We start from the raw sequence: 21021 nt of genomic DNA, 5'->3' as shown, positions 1-21021 counted from the left end.
CATTTGGTCATTTTGGTCATTTTTTACATCTGGGGGTCCCCCAGGGACCTGGGGGTCCCTGGAGCTCCGGGGGTCCTTGGAGGTTGTAGTTTGGCAGCCAAGGAGCGTGTGTGCAAAATTTGGCATGGATCGGGGCAACGGTTGCGGAGATATGAGCAGGGCGATAGTGTGACGTGTGAGGTGTGACAGACAGACGGACAGACAGACAGACAGACTGACTCACTCACAGTTTGTGCAGGTTTTGATAGTAAGTGCGACCTACGGTCGCAATAAATTACATTTTCACGTAAGGTGACTTCCTGGTTTTCCCAGTGCGGGCAAGGGGAGCCGAGAGACAGTACAGTGATGTACAGTAGAAGTGTGGCGTGACGTCATCAACATTAGGCTATTTAAGCTTTGGACTGCTACGGCAGATGACAACGGTAACCGGAAATGATCAGCGCTCGATAGATAAACCTGCTACCATAGCAGCCGTCTGTACTACGCCAGAAGCTCCCTTTCCAGGTTGCACCTAAAACGTCTGCTGTATAGACGCGTCGCCATGGGAACCAAAGTGTTCAGTAAAAGGGGTGGGACCCCATCGCTGACGTCTGCTTGCTTAACAATTTGGCGGTAGTAGAAACAGGCTCCTTATATTCCCTAATATTAGCCAAATAGATAGCCTTTTTTTCGTGTGTCATAACGTCTTTAAAGATCCAAGACTCCCAAACTGTCCTTTACAACAAATTTAGATCATGATGTGTGTGTGTGTGTGTGTGTGTGTGTGTGTGTGTGTGTGTGTGTGTGTGTGTGTGTGTGTGTGTGTGTGTGTGTGTGTGTGTGTGTGTGTGTGTGTGTGTGTGTGTGTGTGTGTGTGTGTGTTTTTTTGGGGGGGGAACAGTTGAAATCTGTGGTCTGCTTTAGAGAGGTGCTTTGTACCATTGATCCTGTGGGAGAGAGAGATGGGGATGGGATAATGGGATATGATGATCACATGTATGGTGGGGGTGGGGGCAACCCGGCTCCATTTGAGCCTCCGGCAATCAAAAGTAAAACAGAAAAACGCTGCCTCTGCCACTGAGGCCTGTTATGTAAAATCATAAATTCCACTCAGCTTATGCAACTTCCAAACAGCATCGAACCAAAGGTGTCCAGCTACTGCTGCCCTGTCCTGGATGTAAATCATCAGCATGTTCCACGCATCAGAATTAAAGTAGTAAGAATCCCATTTCACTTCCTCACAAACAGGATGAGAGAAGAGACTCCCCCCACACACACACACACCTACACACACGCACGCACGCACGCACGCACACACGCACACGCACACACACGCACGCACACAGCCCCTCACTGGATTCATTCTTAACAACATCTTGATATCTTGATATGACATCTGTGTGACCTCACTATGACTGCTGGGTTGCAAAACATCTATTTCCATGGAAGTGTTACAGAACACGGCTGATGCATCTTTCGCTTAACCGTTCTCAGGTTACAGTATTTCAAGTGATGGTTTAGATCAAGATTTTGGGATGATTGGATAGTGTGTTGAAGACAAAGAAGGGGAGTTCCAGGGAAGCTGCAAAAACATTAGACATGTAATCAAGGCAGCACTATATAGAATTAGAAAGATGCATTTGGAAATTGCAAGTGTGGTTGCCATAACTATATTCTCTAACTCAGGCGTTTTCAAAGTGGGTGACGGGGCACCCTGGGGTGCCGCGACGGCAGTCCAGGGGTGCCGCGAGATCATTTGATAATATTTGGAATTTATTTGGACACTTGAAAAAATATTTAGTATCATTTTAAACTTGGAAGTACAAAGTTATTTTCAGTCAGTTCTCACCAAAATGGCTATTATCTCAACTTTTTCCTCGCAACATAATCACTAAAATTACTGTCAGGCAGAAACCTCTGTCGCACAAAACTAGTGAAATTGCGAGGCGTTGTGTGCTTGTAGATATGCTGTTTTCACTAGTTTAGTACATTTTATAGACGATAAATACAACATGAATGGTATTGTCCACCCGACAACGACAATATGCCATAAATATAAGGTGCTGGGAGTGAAAATTATAATGTAGGGGTGCCTCGGATTAAAAAAATATTCATGGGGTGCACTGTGACAAAAAAGTTTGGGAACCCCTGCTCTAACTAACTGTCTTGTGAAGCTCGACCAATCCTCAAGCTAGCACCGAGAATTCTGCTTCCTGATTGGCTAAATGTTATCCAGAACATTAATGCTGCTTCCTGACTGGCTAAGTGTTATCCAGAACATTAAGAAGTAAGCTGGGCTAGAACTATAATGTGTTGATTACAGCAACCACCCTAATTAGCCCCCACTCTCTCCTGTGAATAAAATAAAATAAAAATATAGCTATTCCAAATGATGCAACTTGTGGTTGTGGTGCTAATTATTGACTTATTATAGTGCTATTGTTACCAATAATGTAGACACATAGAAATGCAGTACAGTAGTGAATAGCTGTTTGGAGGGGAGAAAATTTGCGGTCACCTTCCCCAGGCTATTTGAGTACCAGTTTAAATCTACACACAAAAAGCATGAGAAAATCACCGAACAGAATACTTGTGATGTTGTTTGCAGGATTCTAGCCGTCCATGAGAGTGTGTGTGTGTGTGTGTGTGTGTGTGTGTGTGTGTGTGTGTGTGTGTGTGTGTGTGTGTGTGTGTGTGTGTGTGTGTGTGTGTGTGTGTGTGTGTGTGTGTGTGTGTGTGTGTGTGTGTTTGTGTCCAGACTCCAGAGCTAAACTCACAAACCACACTGGACTGACCAGGGCCAAGTTTATTGTGCACACTGCCAGTAGGTAACAGAAGTAGTTCAGTTCAATCTTTCCAGATAAAGTTTTTTTGCCGCGCTACTCCTCCCACAGTTTTGGTGGCACGCACTTGGGCCATAATTATGTCAAATTGACAGGCTTCATCGGGACATGCAGGGGTGCATTTTGCTAAGAGATACATTATATTGTAGTTTAATTTATATAAATGTATTGTGAATTAATTTTCTCCATTGACTTTAATTAAAAATAAAACATTTCCCAAAATGGAGATGACTGATCATACAGTACATGTCTGACATCATAGATCACATGAGACTGACACAGTATGTCCATATATGGCCATTCCCAAGATATGGGCTTAACATTGATGACATCAGGGATTTCCATATATGGGCATAAAAGGGTCAAGGACTGACACAGAGATCTCCTTACTGTAAGGCCATTCATTTATTAGTGATTAGTGAATTAATGTTCCCCATTGACTTGAATGGGGAAAATTCAAATGGTAAGATGGAATTCATTTGCAAGTGTGACTTGTGTCACGGCAACCACACTTGCGATTTTCCATTGCATCTTTCTAGTTTTTGCTTTATTCCATGCATACAGTATGTTGCTTTTTGCTATCCTGTGTGTGTGTGTGTGTGTGTGTGTGTGTGTGTGAGAAGAGAGAGAGAGAGAGAGAGAGAGAGAGAGAGAGAGAGAGAGAGAGAGAGAGAGAGAGAGAGAGAGAGAGAGAGAATCAGAGAGCGAATCTGTGACTGTCGTAGCTTAAGGTGTCTTTGAGGAGGATACTGTAGGTCGCTGCATGCAGGCACATGACTCTAGTTTGACTTAGCCTCATGTGATACTGTAACAGCTCTTGGACACACACACACACACACACACACACACAACCACAAACACACAGCGTGCTGTTTCTCTGTGGGTCTGTTTGTGTTTGTGTTTGCGTGTGTGTGTGTGTGTGTGTGTGTGTGTGTGTGTGTGTGCGTGAGTGCTTGCATTCGTGCATGCATGCATGCATGCGGGCGCGTGCTTTCTGAGGAATGTTTCCCAGCTGTTACTGTATGATTAGGTTAAAATGAAGCTGAGGTTGTTAAGCTTTAGCATCATGTGATATCAATGTTTCCAATTGCTCCATCTCCTTTCATACAGTGTTTGGATAGACATTTATGGATGAAAGGGAGCTAGCTGACATTAGGCCCTCCTGGACTGAGAGAAAACACGGGCATTTACATGATGTTGTCCTTCGTCTTAATACTGACAATGCTGAGACGAGGCACAGGCTGCCTGTCCCTACTGTGTATTGTACTCCTAAAGCTATGTTTCATTTGGGAATAATGCTACAGTGGCTGTATGTATTACACATACCACTATAGAGCTTCATGAACAGTTAAATCACTAATACTGGCCTTTCTGGAAACCAGTATTATAAAGAACAGCTGCAATGGCTTTTCAAGGACCATTTCATGTCCTATTGCCTAATGAAACAGGGCAGGGTGTTTCTCAGCCAATCACAACAATGGGGGCGGGTTGTTCTGCATCAGTCATCGCAATATGTTCAAGGCGATGCTGAATCAAGTTTGTTACCCCATGTGGGATTACAGTAACATAAACAAGTGTTTATATTTGTAACCTTTTGTTTATCTGCGTTCAGTTTGTAAAGCTGCTTCTGTCATCTTTGTTGAGATTGAATGTAACACCGCCCTCTAATGTCTAGCATAGGATATTGAATCACAGCTTTATTTGAAAGACTCATTGTGCTTCACTGCGTGCCATAATATTATTGGTTAAAATTGGTCCAGACCTGCCGATGTAATCATGCATTATCTTTTTGTAAAATCTGGATTGTTCATTTGACTCTGAGAGGGTATAAATGTAACTAAATGGACCCTGTTGTATTAGTAAAAATGTTATGCTGTACCAAAGTGAAAGCATCATTCTAAAGGCTTGCTGGTACAACTCCTGCCCAAAAATGACATCAGGCAAACGTCTGGGCGGCAGTGGCTCAGGGGTAGAGTGGCTGGTAGAGCGGCTGGATGGGAACAGGCGCGAGGCTTCCAGTTCGACCCCCCCCCCCCCCCCAGAGTTAGTGTGAAAGTGTCCTTGAGCAAGACTCTGAACCCCTAATTGCTTTCGATGTTTAGGTTGGTACCTTGCATGGTTTTGGTTTCCTCCACCATCTGTGTATGATTGTGTGTGTGAATGGGTGAATGTAAAGCACAATCTATGTATAAAGCACTTTGGATAAAAATCGCTATATTGGTCACTGTGAGTGCATGTGAGCGAGTGCACATTCATAGCTGGTTCTCTTCACAATGCTTGCAACATCATTTATTCAACAGGGACAAATTAGGCAGAGACAGACACAGCTAAACAGAAGGACAGGCATGAGTGGCTGCTGTGTGTGTGTGTGTGTGTGTGTGTGTGTGTGTGTGTGTGTGTGTGTGTGTGTGTGTGTGTGTGTGCGTGTGCGTGTGGGTGCGTGTGGGTGCGTGTGGGTGCGCACAGTGTGTGCGTGTGTGCGTGCGTGTGTGTGTGTGAGTGCGCTCATGCGTGCGTGCGCCTGGTTTGTTTGAAGTAGGGCCAGTGCATTAGCAGCAGGAGTCAAGCCAGCTGTAAAGCTATTCTCTAGGCCGGGTTCTGAATGTGTTTCGGTGTGAATGTCTCATGTTTTTTCCATGCTTGTCTATTGTGTGTGTGTGTGTGTGTGTGTGTGTGTGTGTGTGTGTGTGTGTGTGTGTGTGTGTGTGTGTGTGTGTGTGTGTGTGTGTGTGTGTGTGTGTGTGTGTGTGTGTGTGTGTGTGTGTGTGTGTGTGTGTGTGTGAGATCTCTTGGAGTCCACTGCAAATAGCCTCAAGTGTGTGCCTGGAAATCACTTTGGTCTCTCTATTTCTTTATAACTGCTATATTCTGTGTGTGTGTGTGTGTGTGTGTGTGTGTGTGTGTGTGTGTGTGTGTGTGTGTGTGTGTGTGTGTGTGTGTGTGTGTGTGTGTGTGTGTGTGTGTGTGTGTGTGTGTGTGTGTGTGTGTGTGTGTGTGTGTGTGTGTGTGTGTGTGGGGGGGGTCTGGTGTCTGTCACTTCACAGACGCCGTGCGCTCTCTGTCACTGAGCAAAGATAAAGCACAATGCTCCCTCTGTTCTCCAGATTTCTCTCTGTCTCTCCATCTTTCTGTCTCTTCTCTTCTCTCTTTCTCTCTCTTATTCTGTTTGCTTTCTTTCTTTCTTTCTTTCTTTCTTTCTTTCTTTCCCCATCTCGTCTCCCCATCTTTCTATCTTCCATCATTGTTCTTTTGCTCTTTCTCATCCTTTCTTTTCTCTCGCATAGTTCAGACAGGGTTGAGCTTTGCTCTGTTCATAATATAGAATGGAATCAGTAAATCACAAAAGAAAGGGAGAGATATTGTTAATTAATTAACAAGAACAATGAACATCAATCAAAATATCAGTTTCCACATCAATGCAAAGTTAGCTAATGAGCAAACTTTCAGCTTTAGTCCCTGGGCAGTTGAATGTTAAATCGGGAGCCATTACAACACAACAAAATGGAAAACATTTAAATATATTTTGGTGGCTTTTCTGACTTTTATTGCGACCATCAGGTCGCAGTTAGTATGAAAACAACCAGCTGAGGGTCGCTTCTCTGTGTTTTACTTGTTGATAGTACACAGTGGAGAATAGACAAGAAACAGGGAGAGAGACGGGGAGTGACACACAGCAAAGGTCGTCGGGATTCGAACATTAGCATTAGACTCTAATGCTAATGTTCGAATATATAGGCTCCGCTCTAATGATTAGAGCCTATATGTGGTATGTGCCTGTACCACAAGGCTAACGGGCGCCCTAACAAAAAGAGTACATTTTGAACAAAAAAATACAGTTACAGTAGGCTATATCTTCACTCTCAGGCAGAAACTTTGTATCTCCGTAATTCAACTTTTTATGTTCTGAAGAACCAACTATCCGACTGACTTGATGTCAGGCATGGCACTCCCTTGGGTCGCTGCTGATGCTTCATCACTTGCTGAGGGACCTTTAGTATTTGTGCCAGTGGAGTTCATTGTGGACTGTCTAAACACACACATTAGTCCATGGCTCCTTGTGTTGTTGGCACAACATGGCACGAAGTATTATAGAGTCATCATATTGCGTACACTATGATGTGATACAACACTTGTAGCCAGTGATTAGCAACATGATTAACTCAGTTTTAACCCAAAGCATTTTTGGTTGCTAACCAGAACCTCTCACACGTATTCATATATATATAGTAACTGTAGCAGTGTGTTATTATTTAGTTCAGTATGTGAACGATCACAGCTTGTCCGTATGTATCTCTGTCTATAACGCCTGACACTGTGGTTCCCCTGACACATCACTGTGACATCACAGGTGATATCACTCAGAGAATCCATTTTATGCCCATATATGGAGTTCACTGATGTCATCAATATTAAGCCCATATCTAACAGGACTTCATATGGGAATGCCCATATATGGAGGCCACATCGACATACCACACTGACAGAATCCATATATGGCCAAGACAGATGGCCAAGACAGCCCATATGTGTGTGGCTGGTTTACAGACAGAGATCTCCATGTATGGGCATAAACGGGTATGATTTCAGATGTCATAGACATCATAGGACTTTCACATAACGAAGAACTGAGTAAGCATGTTTGGACTCTCACAGCATATTTCCATATACAGTACATGGATCTCCATATATGGTATTGGGTACCAGGGGTCTCCATATATGGGTAACTGGTCCGATATACTGGCCAGATGGCCAAGAATTGGCGGGTTCGCCCTTTAGGGCGAGGTCGCATGTCGCCCCCCCTGAGGCGTCTTACTACTTGTCATTACATTAAACAACAGAGAACCTTGATTGATTGTTTGAACTGATTGAATACTTTATTAACAAGTTGTTAAGAGTAGTACAGTAAAAAAAAGCTACTGTATGCTAAAAGGATATAACTTGTATTAGGAGATCCAATTTGCCCATGTTGTAATAAGATATTGTCATTGTCGGACAGAAACCTTGTTAACACTTTGACTGCCAGACCCCCCCACCCCCCTACCCCGGCCAATGCCACCATCAAGGCCCATTCATTTCTGCCCCCATTCCAGAGAATAAATTGAAAATGATGCGATGTGAATATCGGAACAAAAATGGGAGATTTGGTAAAAGAGGATTTTCTTTTTTACCCAAAAAATTTTGGAGTGATTTTGGTGAGCGGTTTTGGAGATAGGTGCTCGAGAGTGCACACTGCGCAAACCAGTCAATAACCTCAGAAATCTAGATTCTGAGATATTTGAGTTCAAAGAAAAAAAACTTTAGGAAGCCATAGCAACAAATTGGTAAATGGTAACGGAACACAAGTACCCTTGACAGAAAAATAGCATGCCTACTTTCATTTTCTGCAAAGAAAGTGAAAAAAATATTGTACCATCGTCTAGTTTCAAGGGGGCAAAGTGAAAAAGTATGAAATGACTCAGAAGGTGGAAATTGCCTTACATTTTGATAGAACTATGCACTGTGAATTCACTGTGTTTTTACCTGGTCTAAAAGGTCAGGAAGACAAAAAGTCAGAAAAGCGATGTCAACCTTTTATTTTATGGCAACATCGAACCCTAACCCTGGTGAGTACCTCACGCATCCAGCATGAACATATTTATGTTCAACAATATTTACAAATATTTCCAAAAAAAAAAAAATCACAAATATGACTTCACAAAAATAAAATATAACTGGATAAAAGTAAAATAAAATAAATGTGCAGCAAGTAAAGAATAAATAAAATAATATAAAAGTCAAGTACTGTATTCTCAAAAAGGCATTCAACAAGCCAACATTCAGGAGTCAAAGGCACCACAAATCAAGGTCAAAGATGGTACTGTTCACCGTGTGTGTGTGTGTGTGTGTGTGTGTGTGTGTGTGTGTGTGTGTGTGTGTGTGTGTGTGTGTGTGTGCGTGCGTGCGTGCGTGCGTGCGTGCGTGCGTGCGTGCGTGCGTGCGTGCGTGCGTGCGTGCGTGCGTGCTTGCGTGCTTGCGTGCGTGCGTGCGTGCACCTCAGGTACCTCAAAATGGCCTGGTACCTGTTCCTTGCCATTGTTCTGGGAAAGTACGGCATGGCAATGTTTTTTGACCAGTGCATGGCTCTCCGGCTTGTGAACGATAGCTGTGAGGAAGAGAAGTCCCAGAAAGTTCTTCAGCTCCCCTAGAGTGACATTGGTCCAGGCAGCGAACCTACAGTGTGTATGACCTATGCCTGACTCCTCCGCTCTCGCTATCTCCGCCATCATACTGTCCTCTGCGTTGTCATTGGTCTGGTTGCAGATCGGGCTCCCATCCTTCCTCCATCCAGTCAGACTCCACGGGCCCTGTATATGATAGAAATAAATAAAAAATACTAAATGATCGTGCTTCTGTATAATTTGTATGTTCTTTAGCAAAGGCTGTCGCACAAAAGTAGTGAAAACAGCAGATCTACAAGCACACAACGCCTCGCACCGCGAGGCGTTGTGTGCTTGTAGACACACACACACACACACACACACACACACACACACACACACACACACACACACACACACACACACACAGATTGTATTACTAAACTATCTATCTAGGTATACACACACAATAAAAAACTAAACTATAAAGAAATGTATTCTTACTGGAAGAAGTTGGAGGAACTTCATACACCACAAACCATGGATTGACATCTAGACCTACTGCACATACAGTATGAAACAGAGCTGATACCTTTATGTACTATGAGGAAAATAATGCTGCTATTTGTACCCTGTATATATATAAAATGACACAATGCAACATAGCTCTGTTTGAACAATGCTGTACCCCCTCCAACTGTATATTTTCAACTGTTTTTTTTATTGTATTTGTGATACTTGCTTTGGCAATGTAAACGTATGTTTTCTCATGCCAATAAAGCTCCTTTGAATTGAATTGTATATTACCAAATGCACCCTACGTGGAAAAAAAACAATAGCAGGTCAGGCTTATTGATTGATTGAAGAATGTATTACAAGCTTGCATTAGAAAGAAGTAGACCTACAGATTCATGGCTCATTTCCACAGGAACACACTTTATGCATCTCATACAGTGGTGTGTTCTAGACTTTTTTTGAGGGCATACGATCAGCTACTATTCGTTTGGCCAGGGCAGACGCTATAGTACATAATCCCTATCAAATACGCTACTTTGAAAGGTTCACGAGGGCAGACGCCATTCATATTTTATTGTTCCTCCATCACGGAGGTATAGAGGCCCGCGTGTGGAGGGTAGTCCCTGGTGCTATGGAGGTTCCAGCGACCCCCTGGGCTAATCCTACCTGCCCCTGCCTTTTATTTTCCGACAGCAGACGCCGTATACCGTACGTGCGTTATAGGTAGAACACAGCACTGATCTCATATAACATTGAAAGACAGACGTAAAGAACAAAGTGAATCGTAGAGAACATAAACTTTGTAACGCTTACCGGGTTTGCTGATCACAGCTCAGCAGTGCTTCCTACAGGGCGCGGGGAGAGACCGCACCGATCGGTGGTCTGCCTCGGGCAGCATGCATGTCACCGCCGGAGACTGCGGGCTTGTTGTCCAGAGTTAGACTGTCCACGGGGCATGGCGCGGGGAGAAACCGCCGCGATCGGTGGTCTGCCACGGGCAGCATGCATGCCGCGCCATCGGCGGAGGCTGGGGGCTGAGTGTCCACGGCCACGGGGCATGGTTCGGCTGCCTGCTTGGTCTCCATGTGCGGCCATGACTTGCTCTCTGATCAGCGGAGCAACGGTCCGGTAACTTTTTACAAAATGGAACCCCCCCAACCTACAAAGAAACTAGCCCTTCCCTTCCCCCACTCCTCCTAGGTAAAACCTCTACCTTCCGATCTCTCTCTCTATCTCTATCTCTCTAAATAATACTACATCTAATGATTTTATAACTAATTCTAGCTCATTCTCTCAATATATCTCTCTCTCCCTCTGATTGCTGTGTGTCCGGTTACGGTAAAGTCACTGAACTCTTGTTGTGTGTATAATGGGCCTCTAGACCCTTGTGTCTGGGGGGAACCGGCCAACCAGCATGCTATTTGGTAACATGAGCGTGTGATGTCATGCAGGGGCGTCAATTGGGTATGGCAGGGGTATGCAGCTGCCATACCTTGACAGGGGGAAATAATAAAAATGTACTTTTCATCGTGCCTGTTGCTAAGGTATGGCAACATGACTGGTGTCTTCACCAGACACCAGTCATGTTGCCATACCTTAGCTTGTTCTGAACTGACGCCACTGATGTCATGCATGACGACCGTCCCATCGTCCAAAAGGGCTGTATCTTGGTTACCGCATAGATCCAACACTGTACTACTGTAATATGAAAAAAAAGCATCTGGCGTCATATGACGCCAATATTATTTTCTGGCATCATTGCCAAGTGCGTGTCTGACGTCATATGACGCCCTGGCACTCAAAGTGTTAAGTAAAACCCAGCTGATGATGATGATACAAGACTGAGTACAAAACTAGTAGCAGATCTACAAGCACTCAACGCCTTGTGATGCAAGGAATTTGTGTGATTGTAGATCAACTACTTTCACTATTTTAAAACATTTTTAAAATGATAAATACAAAACTAACGGTTTTGGACATACATGGTTTCCACCCGACAACAACGATATGTAGTACTGTTGTCAGTCCATTAAAATCAGGCACACACACACACACACGTGCACACACGTGTGCACACACACACACACACGCACACACGCACACACGCGCACACACAAACACACAAACACACACACACATGCACGCACACACACACACACACACACACACACACACACACACACACACACACACACACACACACACACACACACACACACACACACACAATTAGTAATGGGTTTTGTCAACATGCTACAAAAGCATTAGAGCACAGGAGGCCGGATAGAGAGAAAACGGCTCAATTGAATTAAGAGCTTCAATTTAATTTTCATCTGTGCGTTTGTGTGTGCGTGTGCGTGTGCGAGTGTGCGTTTCAAAGAGAGGGAGAGAGAGAGAGGGAGAGAGAGAGAGAGACTATTGTCTGCATAAATATAAATACGTATGCATACAGAATGTGCTCAACAAAGACAGGCAGATTTGGTGTAACCCCCTCCTCTTACAAAGGCGTACACAGACTCAAATGGCAGACACACAAGCTAACTCTTACCACGTGATGAAGACCATGTGACATTTGAAGTGGTAGGAGTAGCTTTTAACCATAATATCGATATAGAAAGGTGGGAATGGTATGAGAGGGATTGCTGCTGTTGCACTCACTACATCACCACGGCTGTGATTTGACACACACACACACACACACACACACACACACACACACACACACACACACACACACACACACACACACACACACACACACACACACACACACACACACACAGAGAGAGAGGGGCCTTTTCCTTCCTTAGCTAGCTCTATATTTAGTGACAACTGCACCTGCGTGTCTGAGCACACTCACAAAGCAGCTGATGAATGGGGGCCTGTGACCTTAGAGGAAGGGAGGTGTGTGTGTGCGTGTGCGTGTGCGTGTGCGTGCGTGCGTGCGTGCGTGCGTGCGTGCGTGCGTGCGTGCGTGCGTGCGTGCGTGCGTGTGTGTGTGTGTGTGTAACAGATAGCTGACCCCATAAGCAAGTCGTCATAACAGCATTTACTGATGACATCATGATTATAATCACAATGGGCTTGACGTCAATTAGGTGGTTTTTGAGTACAGTATAATGGGTCATTACACATTAGATTAAAAAACAACAAACTCCATTTTGACACAAAACTTGCATTGCATCATCATCAACATCATCCAGGCATGCTACGCTACAGCGTAGGGTTTCATTTCTGTCCATGAATCCAGCTCAGCAAAAAAGGAATATGTCCTCTGTATCGCTACTACTTCAACCTCATGCCTTCGGGGTGAAAGATAGAGAACCCTGAAGTGGCAAAAGGTTCATTTTAGCTGGAGTTTTGCCATCGCTGCACTAAACAAACTGCCTCGCCCCTGTCGATAGGATGGCTTTCTGTGTACAGTGGGGAACTCATGATTTGTCTTTGTGATATGTTGTTTTGAGTTATAGGGTTATGTGTTGTTGTTTTTGACTGGTGAAGACAAATAAAGATTATTATTATTATTATACTTACTGTAAAATATTATAGCTTGGATGTTGGATATAATTGTTCCTCTTGTGTCTAGTCTACGCTGTCTCAGCCTTCCGACAGTCTGTCTCCCCTGTGCTGTGTCCCTTATCAGCTTTCCAAAAGTCTGTCTCTCCCATGCTGTCTCCCTCTCAGCTTTCCTACTTTCTGTCTCTTCTACAGTCTCTCTCTCAGATTTCTGAAAGCAGAAAAATAATTAGATGAGAGAGAAATAATTACATTAGAAAAATAATCAGATGATCCATTCTCCTGAGTCCTGAACACACGCGCGCACACGAACACGCACACACACACACACACACACACACACACACACACACACACACACACACACACACACACACACACACACACACACACACACACACACACACACACACACACACACAGACACACACACACACACACACAGGGTCAGACTCATTTCATTTAAAGCTACATAGTGCAATGCACAATTTAGCAAGGACAAGGACAAATACAACAGCAAGCAGTTTTTCTTTAAAAAAAAAAGCTCTCCCCCGCCAATGCGGCACCTTTTCCTGGCTCCCTTTAACTTCACACAACACACTATGGCAGCCAAAGTGAGTTTTAGTATTATTTCATGTGGGTCGTAAATGTATTTACGCAAATATACTGTAGATCATTTTAACGGCCATTCAGCTGACACAGTTACTACTGCTTTCTGCCATAGTCGGAAGCATGGATATGGGAGGGGATGAGCAGATTTATTGTTTTACTATGAAAACCGTCACATCTTGTCTGTCTGTATGTCTGTGAGTGAGTGAGTAAGTAACACCTTTAGTCAATGCCTATAGTCTATAGCTGTTGTGACATCACATTGTTGTGACATCACATTGTTGACATTGTGACACAACACATTGTTGAGACTTCACCTCATCAAAGATCAAACCCTGGATATCCATACAAAGAGACGACTGGATAATCACCTAGATCTCCATATATGGAGCTGACCTCTACATCTGATTCCCAGATGATGCCCTGTTAAAGAAACCACACTAATAGAATCCCCTTCATGCCCATCAATATTAACTATTTTACCGCCGAACAAACGCTTGTTTCTTTTTACGTGGCGCCATACCGAGTGTCCGTTCTTTCCCCTGCAAAGCCTGTCTGAGCAGATGAGGGGTGGCACGGGTGTCTGCAGTAGCAGCAGCTCCAGTAACACTAGTCTCAAATCTGGAGCACACATAAACAAAAATGGCGGCAGGATCACTTTTCTTAGCCTGGTTTCCAGCCTGTTCGCTCCGTTCCACATTTTGTATTGTCTCTACGCATCACAGTCTGGAAAGGAGCCTATCTCCAAACATTGTTTTCTCACTCAACTGTAAACAAACCAACATAGTTTAAGTGTATAGAGGGTATCTTCACATTTCTAAAGTGCCAATTTAAGGACTTTTTTAATACCTCTAAAATGACAAATTAAACATTGGCCAAATTGACAAATATATAGAGGCAGAAATTGTGAAAATAGCCGATCAACATGTTGTGAGCATGTTGATCTGCTATTTTCACAATAGAAAGTTTTTTCTTTTTTTTTCAACTTCGACTTTAGACTTTCTCTGGTGGGAGTCGACTTGTGTAATGAAGTCGACTGAGTCGACTTGTTGACTTTTTCGTTAATGCCCTAGTACACACTGGGAGTAAACTGGAGATGGCGTTCCTACCGGTATTTGTCTTGAGTAGCATCTATATTGCATGTTTTCTTAAAATCATCTGTACGTACATCTCAAATTCACTATGCAGATTTGTTTATTTGATAAATGATCGGCTGGTGTAGCACCCCATGAGTTGTTTTTTCAGTTTTTGTCTGCAAGTAGGCTATTTCTTTTGTTGTTATTCGTTACATTTTGCCTAGGCCTGCACTGTACATTCTACAAATGGCAGTCATAATCCTCACAAGTAGTAATATAAACACACTGTGTGTGTGTGTGTGTGTGTGTGTGTGTGTGTGTGTGTGTGTGTGTGTGTGTGTGTGTGTGTGTGTGTGTGTGTGTGTGTGTGTGTGTGTGTGTGTGTGTGTGTGTGTGTGTGTGTGTGTGTGTGTGTGTGCGTGCGTGCATGCGTGCGTGCGTGCGTGCTTGAGCGCATGTGTGCGTGTGTGTGCATGTGTGGGTGGATTAATATGGACACCGTGGGTGGTGCTGGTTGCTGCTGGTAGAAAACTCTGCAAGTCCTGACCCTTGCCATTTTTACTTCACTAACACAAACTCAGTGCACACGGTCATATATACACACACCATGCTGGTGTGAATGCACTCATAAACAGACACATACTGTAGCTGTATAAATGAGCTGATATAGCGTTCATGTGTGGTTACGTACTATGGGCACTGTGCGCATGCACAGGCTGATCTCTCTGTAGATATCTATGTCTACTGCAACACCAGGGGCTGATCTCTCTGTAAATCTCCATTTCTGTTGCATTCAAGGTCATTTAGACCGCACCACCATTCATCTTCAACTACTTAAACGTTCTTTATTCTCTGTAAAACAGACCAGAGTTACAACTGTACTTGGTCCACTTTTTCCCCTCTACGCCAAATCTCTCACAACACGGCACAATGCGACACGTTGTGAGCTTGTAGATCGGCTATTTTTGGAATATGGATTCTAATCTTTCTGTCTGTCCTCCCCCCCTCTCTTTCTCTCTCCCCTCAAATATCTTTCTATCTCTCCCTCATTGTGTGCAGATTGACCTGGAACCAGAGGGGAAGGTGTACGTGGTTATTGACCTTTCAGGATCCTCTAGTGAAGGTAAGAACTTGGCAGCAAGGCCAAATAGAACCATTTAAAGCCAGCTGATGTACCTGGTCGTGATTCAGGGTCACTGCGGTGGCACTTTACTCTCGCTTTATGTCACATCTACCTCTACAGTGTTTTATCCATTTATCCATTTGAACATTCTCATTGAGGAGTTCACTGTGAAAGCACAGTAATGCACACTCATTTTAGGCATAACCCGGGGTGCCTTTTTTTCAGTTCCCTTTAAAATGTATTTATTTATATTTTATTCCACTTGCTCTGCATTTCAGTATTCTTAAGAGTGTACACTGATTGGAAGTGAGGATATATGTTCCAGCACTCCCTTCTCATCAATACTTTCTTTTTGAGTAGAGGGAATGTAGGAGTTAGACCGCCATGAGTAATCACTGCATCAGGAAATGAACATTTAGAGTTTCCTCTGTGTGTGTGTGTGTGTGTGTGTGTGTGTGTGTGTGTGTGTGTGTGTGTGTGGGTGACATAGAAAGAGTAGAGTGACTCACAGCTGTACAAGAGAGATAAAACAATGGCACACGCTCAGTAGTTGACATGAAACTCACTCATCTCAGCATCATAGATTGTGTGCATTGCAGTTGCACTAATTATTTTTTTCCTGGAGTGCTTCTGAATTGTGTCACACTATGTGCACTCTCAGGGAGGTGTGTGTGTGTGTGTGTGTGTGTGTGTGTGTGTGTGTGTGTGTGTGTGTGTGTGTGTGTGTGTGTGTGTGTGTGTGTGTGTGTGTGTGTGTGTGTGTGTGTGTGTGTGTGTGTGTGTGTGTGTGCTTGCACGTGCGTGCATGTGTGTTCGGGTGTTTGCATGGGTATGCTCAATTTAGACAGGATAAACTGAATTAAAACTCAATAACAAAAGGGGTTGAAAACTTGAATCTCTCTGGAGAAACTTGAGCTGCCCTCTGAAAGGCGACATAGAATCTTTGGGTCAAGTTTTCTTGTTTTTTCTTTTTCTTTTTTTCTCAGGCCTGATTGCTCTGAGGGCAGGTTAGCTTGGCACCAACTTCTTTAAATACTTTATACTAGAGGTTGGCATACAGGTCAGTCCATTTTGCTTTGCACAATGTTTTGCATTAGCAGTAGCACCCTTGGTTGGCACTGCTCTGTAGCATCACTTCTATGGGTTTGCTAGTACAATATCGTTTGCCTTTCATTTCATTTGGACCAATTCATTCATTTGCCTCAAATGCTAAATATTTCCAAACAGCACTCTAGAGCTGTTAACGAATATTCCATATTCTAATATATATTCAAATATTAAAAATAAAATAAGGTTTGTATACCGGTATATCGTATTGCCATGAGACACTGTCGCCACGCGAACCAGCAGGGAGTAGTTGAAATTGAAGTAGATGACGTTGATTGACACAGGCACCTGTCAGTCATTCTGACCTTGTGAATTATTAAATAGACTTGATATTCGTCATCACGCATTACGGGCTGGGCTTAGGGCTCTAATTTTTCATTATAATACACAAACACTCACATTTTTCACTTTTTTGGCATGCACTGTTAGGTATGGCCATATTATCACTACAGATATGCTCTTAAAGTGTGAAATACATATTTTTGATTTCACTGCGTCTTTAATTGAATTGAATGATGACATGGGTCAACCTGAAACGGGCAATCCATTGGGTAGTGATGGCAGACAGTTTACAACCAGACTCAACTGAAAAACCAAGCTAAAAGCGTTGGATTGTCCCTCAACCTCCATGTCACATTTCCCTTCATTTCATTTGAAATTGATTACAATTCCCTGTTTCATGTCAAGGTAAAGATTGTTCCATGCTTCCATCACAGCACGATGCTCAGAGCGGGACAAGTCTGGGCTTGTTATCTAAACCATTACAGGACATATTGGCAAATCATCACATTGAATTGGCAAATCGAATTTGACTACGAAAGCAGTGGCGGATTTAGGCGGAGGCTTTGGGGACTTAAGCACCACTATTTTCCGGACTAGCACCAGTAGTTTTCGGGGCTAGCAAAATCGGGAGAGAGACGGTCAGATGGAGAAAAGTGTGATACCAAGTGCAGTACTACTCCTAAACAACGGCAGTTCTCTCTCTCTCTCTGTTTCTCAATGTCTCTCTCTCTCTGTCTCTCTCACCCTCATCATTCTCTCTCCCATGCACGTTTGGTTGCACAAAAACACACGGGTTAAGCTACACTTTTTCCTGTTGATAATAACCTGCGTGAAATAAGCTGCAATGGGAGGTAAGCGGGAGACACTTTATTGTGAAAGTAAGACAGGAAACGATAGACCTCTAAAACTGTCTGTTTTAGAGGTCATGCGTGTCTAATAGCTTCACATCAACAGTTATTTTTGTAATGCATGGTAAGGTACATTTCAACAGCAAGACAATACAAAATGCTTTACATAAAACATTAAATAAAGCATTAGGACAACAATTTAACTGCTGACAGACGGATGGACTGACACACCCATGGATGGACAGGGTCTCCGGACACATTAATAACCAGTAAGACTCCCTAATCGGGAGATAAGCGACCGTCAGGTCGCAGCGTGATTTCAGGACAAAATATGTCGGAGCAGTGTACAAAAATGTGTTTGAAAAAATCGGCCTGATGGTGGCGCTATATGGGACAGATCCATGTTGATGAGATGAGTGTAGACATACTGTGTACCAATTTGCGTGATTTTAGGGCAAAATCTGTAGGAGCAGTGTCCAAAAATGTGTTTGAAAAAATCAGCCTGATGGTGGCGCTATATGGGACAGATCCATGTTGATGACATGAGTGTAGACATACTGTGTAGCGATTTGCGTGATTTTAGGGCAAAATCTGTATAGTAGTGTCCAAAAATGTGTTTTAAAAAATTGGCCTGAAGGTGTCGCTAAATGGGACAGATCCATGTTGATTGCGACCGTAGGTCGCATTTACTACCAAAACCTCCACCGGCTGTCCGTGGGTGAGTCAGTCACACGTCACACGTCACACTTTTGCCCTGCTCATATCTCCACAACCGTTGCCCCCATCCATGCCAAATTTTGCACACACACTCCTTACCTGTCAAACTACAACCTCCAAGGACCCCCGCAGCTCCAGGGACCCCCAGGTCCCTGGGGGACCCCCAGGTGTAAAAAATGACCAAATGTGCAAAAATGACCAAATGACCACCCCAACGGGGCTGCTCACGGGGAATTCCTGGGGACCACCCACTCCTGGTGCTCCAGAACGGATGCAAAAGTGGTGGCGCCCCCAGTGGAGGACCCCCTCCACTGCAGCTCACATAAAATGCCGTAACTCGGGCTAGGAGCGTCCGGGAGAGCCGTACCTATTTGTCCGCCAAGGCAGCGCGGAGACCCCACCCCTCATTTCTCACATGCCCCTCTTCTAGCGCCACCTTCAGGCCGATTTTTAAAACACATTTTTGGACACTGCTCCTACAGTTTTTGCCCTAACATCACGCAAATCGCTACACAGTATGTCTACACTCGTCCCATCAACATCAATCTGTCCCATATAGCGCCACCTTCAGGCCGATTTTGAAAAACACATTTTTGGACACTGCTCCTACAGATTTTGCCCTAAAATCACGAAAATCACTACACAGCATGTCTACACTCATGTCATCAACATGGATCAGGAAGATTTTGGAAAAACACATTTTTGCCCTATTTGTGGAGATAAGCGACCGTAGGTCGCTTATCTCCCGATTAGGGAGTCTTACTGGTTACATGAGTGTAGAGCAAGTGTGTACCGATTTTAGGGCAACATTTGTAGGAGCAGTGTCCAAAAATGTGTTTTGCAAGAATCGGCCTCATGGTGGCGCTAGAAGAGGGCCATATGAGAATTGATGCAGTGGAGGTTGTGGTTTGGCAGTTAAGGAGTGTGTGTGCAAAATTTGGCATGGATCAGGGCAACGGTTGCGGAGATATGAGCAGGGCAAAAGTGTGACGTGTGACAGACAGACTGACTGACAGACTGACGGACTGACGGACAGCTGGTCGAGGTTTTGATAGTAACTGCGACCTGACGGTCGCAATTAAAAATTATGCAAAAATAACATATCATTTTTATTACATTATTTTGAAAACATTACTGACTATATTTCAGTTATATAATTCTTACATCAAGGCGTCATGCCTAGCTGGTTCATTGGCAAGCTGTAATGTCTGGCTTTATGAAACAAGCACTGAGAGAAGCACACACGCACAAACGCGTGTGTGTGTGTGCGCACGCACGCGCGCGCACACACACACACACACACACACACACACACACACACACACACACACACACACACACACACACACACACACACACACACACACACACACACACACACACACACAGTGCATGATGGTTAGGGTTAGATAAATCACCTGTCGGACAGTCGCAGAGAGAGAGAGAGAAAGCTTTGTGTTGTAAAGAGGGGCTGGCAGACATACAGTAAGAACACACTCACAGGCTTCCTGTTCTCTGTCAGTGGTACTCAGCATCAACAGGCCCTTTCATGCTGTAAACCAGGGGTCTTCAACGTTTTCAGGCCAAGGACCCCTTAGTTTAGAGAGATGAAGCAGGGACCCCCACAATCTGTTCATAGATACAGTTTCATTGTTTAACAGCACGATCAACGGTGTATTTTGGATTCATTTTAATGTGTGTTTTCAGATATTTAACCACTTAAACGGTCAATACTTAATAAACTTGTCCTTTCACTGTACTTAGTCTGCTCTTTTCCCCCTCCAAAGCTCTTTTCCCAAAATAGCCGATCTACAAGCTCGCGCTGCGAAGCGTTGTGAGCTTGTAGATCTGCTATTTTTGGCTAAAGTTCTCTAATATGGACACTAGGGTTCAAGTGGTTAATATAAGAAAGGGGGGAAAAACAAGTTCCTATATCACACAAAGATTTGGAGGACCCCCTGTAGTAACTCTGAGGACCCCTAGGGGTCCCGGACACCCTGTTGAAGACCCCTGTTGTAGAGGGCAGGTGTCCACCGCACTCCCTACACAGATACCCCCCCTCAAAAAAAGAAAAACAAAGCGTGTAATAATAGCCTTGGCTTCCCCGTGAATCTCTCTCTCAATCATATTGATGACATCAGTCTCGACTAAATATAAAGTTTGGTTGGGCGGTGGATCTGAAATGTATAGTTGAATATCTGCACTCTAAACAGTCTGGGGAGACATACTTTACATGCAGCAATGTTACATGAAAATGTCATGTTTCAT

General features: G+C 43.8%; 1 protein-coding gene across 1 annotated transcript in view; it reads left to right on the top strand.

The window, feature by feature from the left end:
• Positions 1-21021, top strand: part of LOC308297267 (protein kinase C epsilon type-like) — a gene marked incomplete at its 3' end in the record, with an annotated part of 93105 nt that overhangs the window by 20457 nt on the left and 51627 nt on the right. The window contains exon 2 of the mRNA XM_080740682.1: positions 15736-15799. Within this exon, the coding sequence (XP_080596808.1) occupies positions 15736-15799 (64 nt within the window). The remainder of the gene's footprint in view (positions 1-15735; positions 15800-21021) is intronic.

This window comes from Nannobrachium achirus, assembly GCF_963921795.1.
Source record: "Nannobrachium achirus genome assembly, chromosome: 13".
NCBI classification, from domain to species: domain Eukaryota; kingdom Metazoa; phylum Chordata; class Actinopteri; order Myctophiformes; family Myctophidae; genus Nannobrachium; species Nannobrachium achirus.
This window is presented reverse-complemented; position numbering and strand designations above follow the sequence as displayed.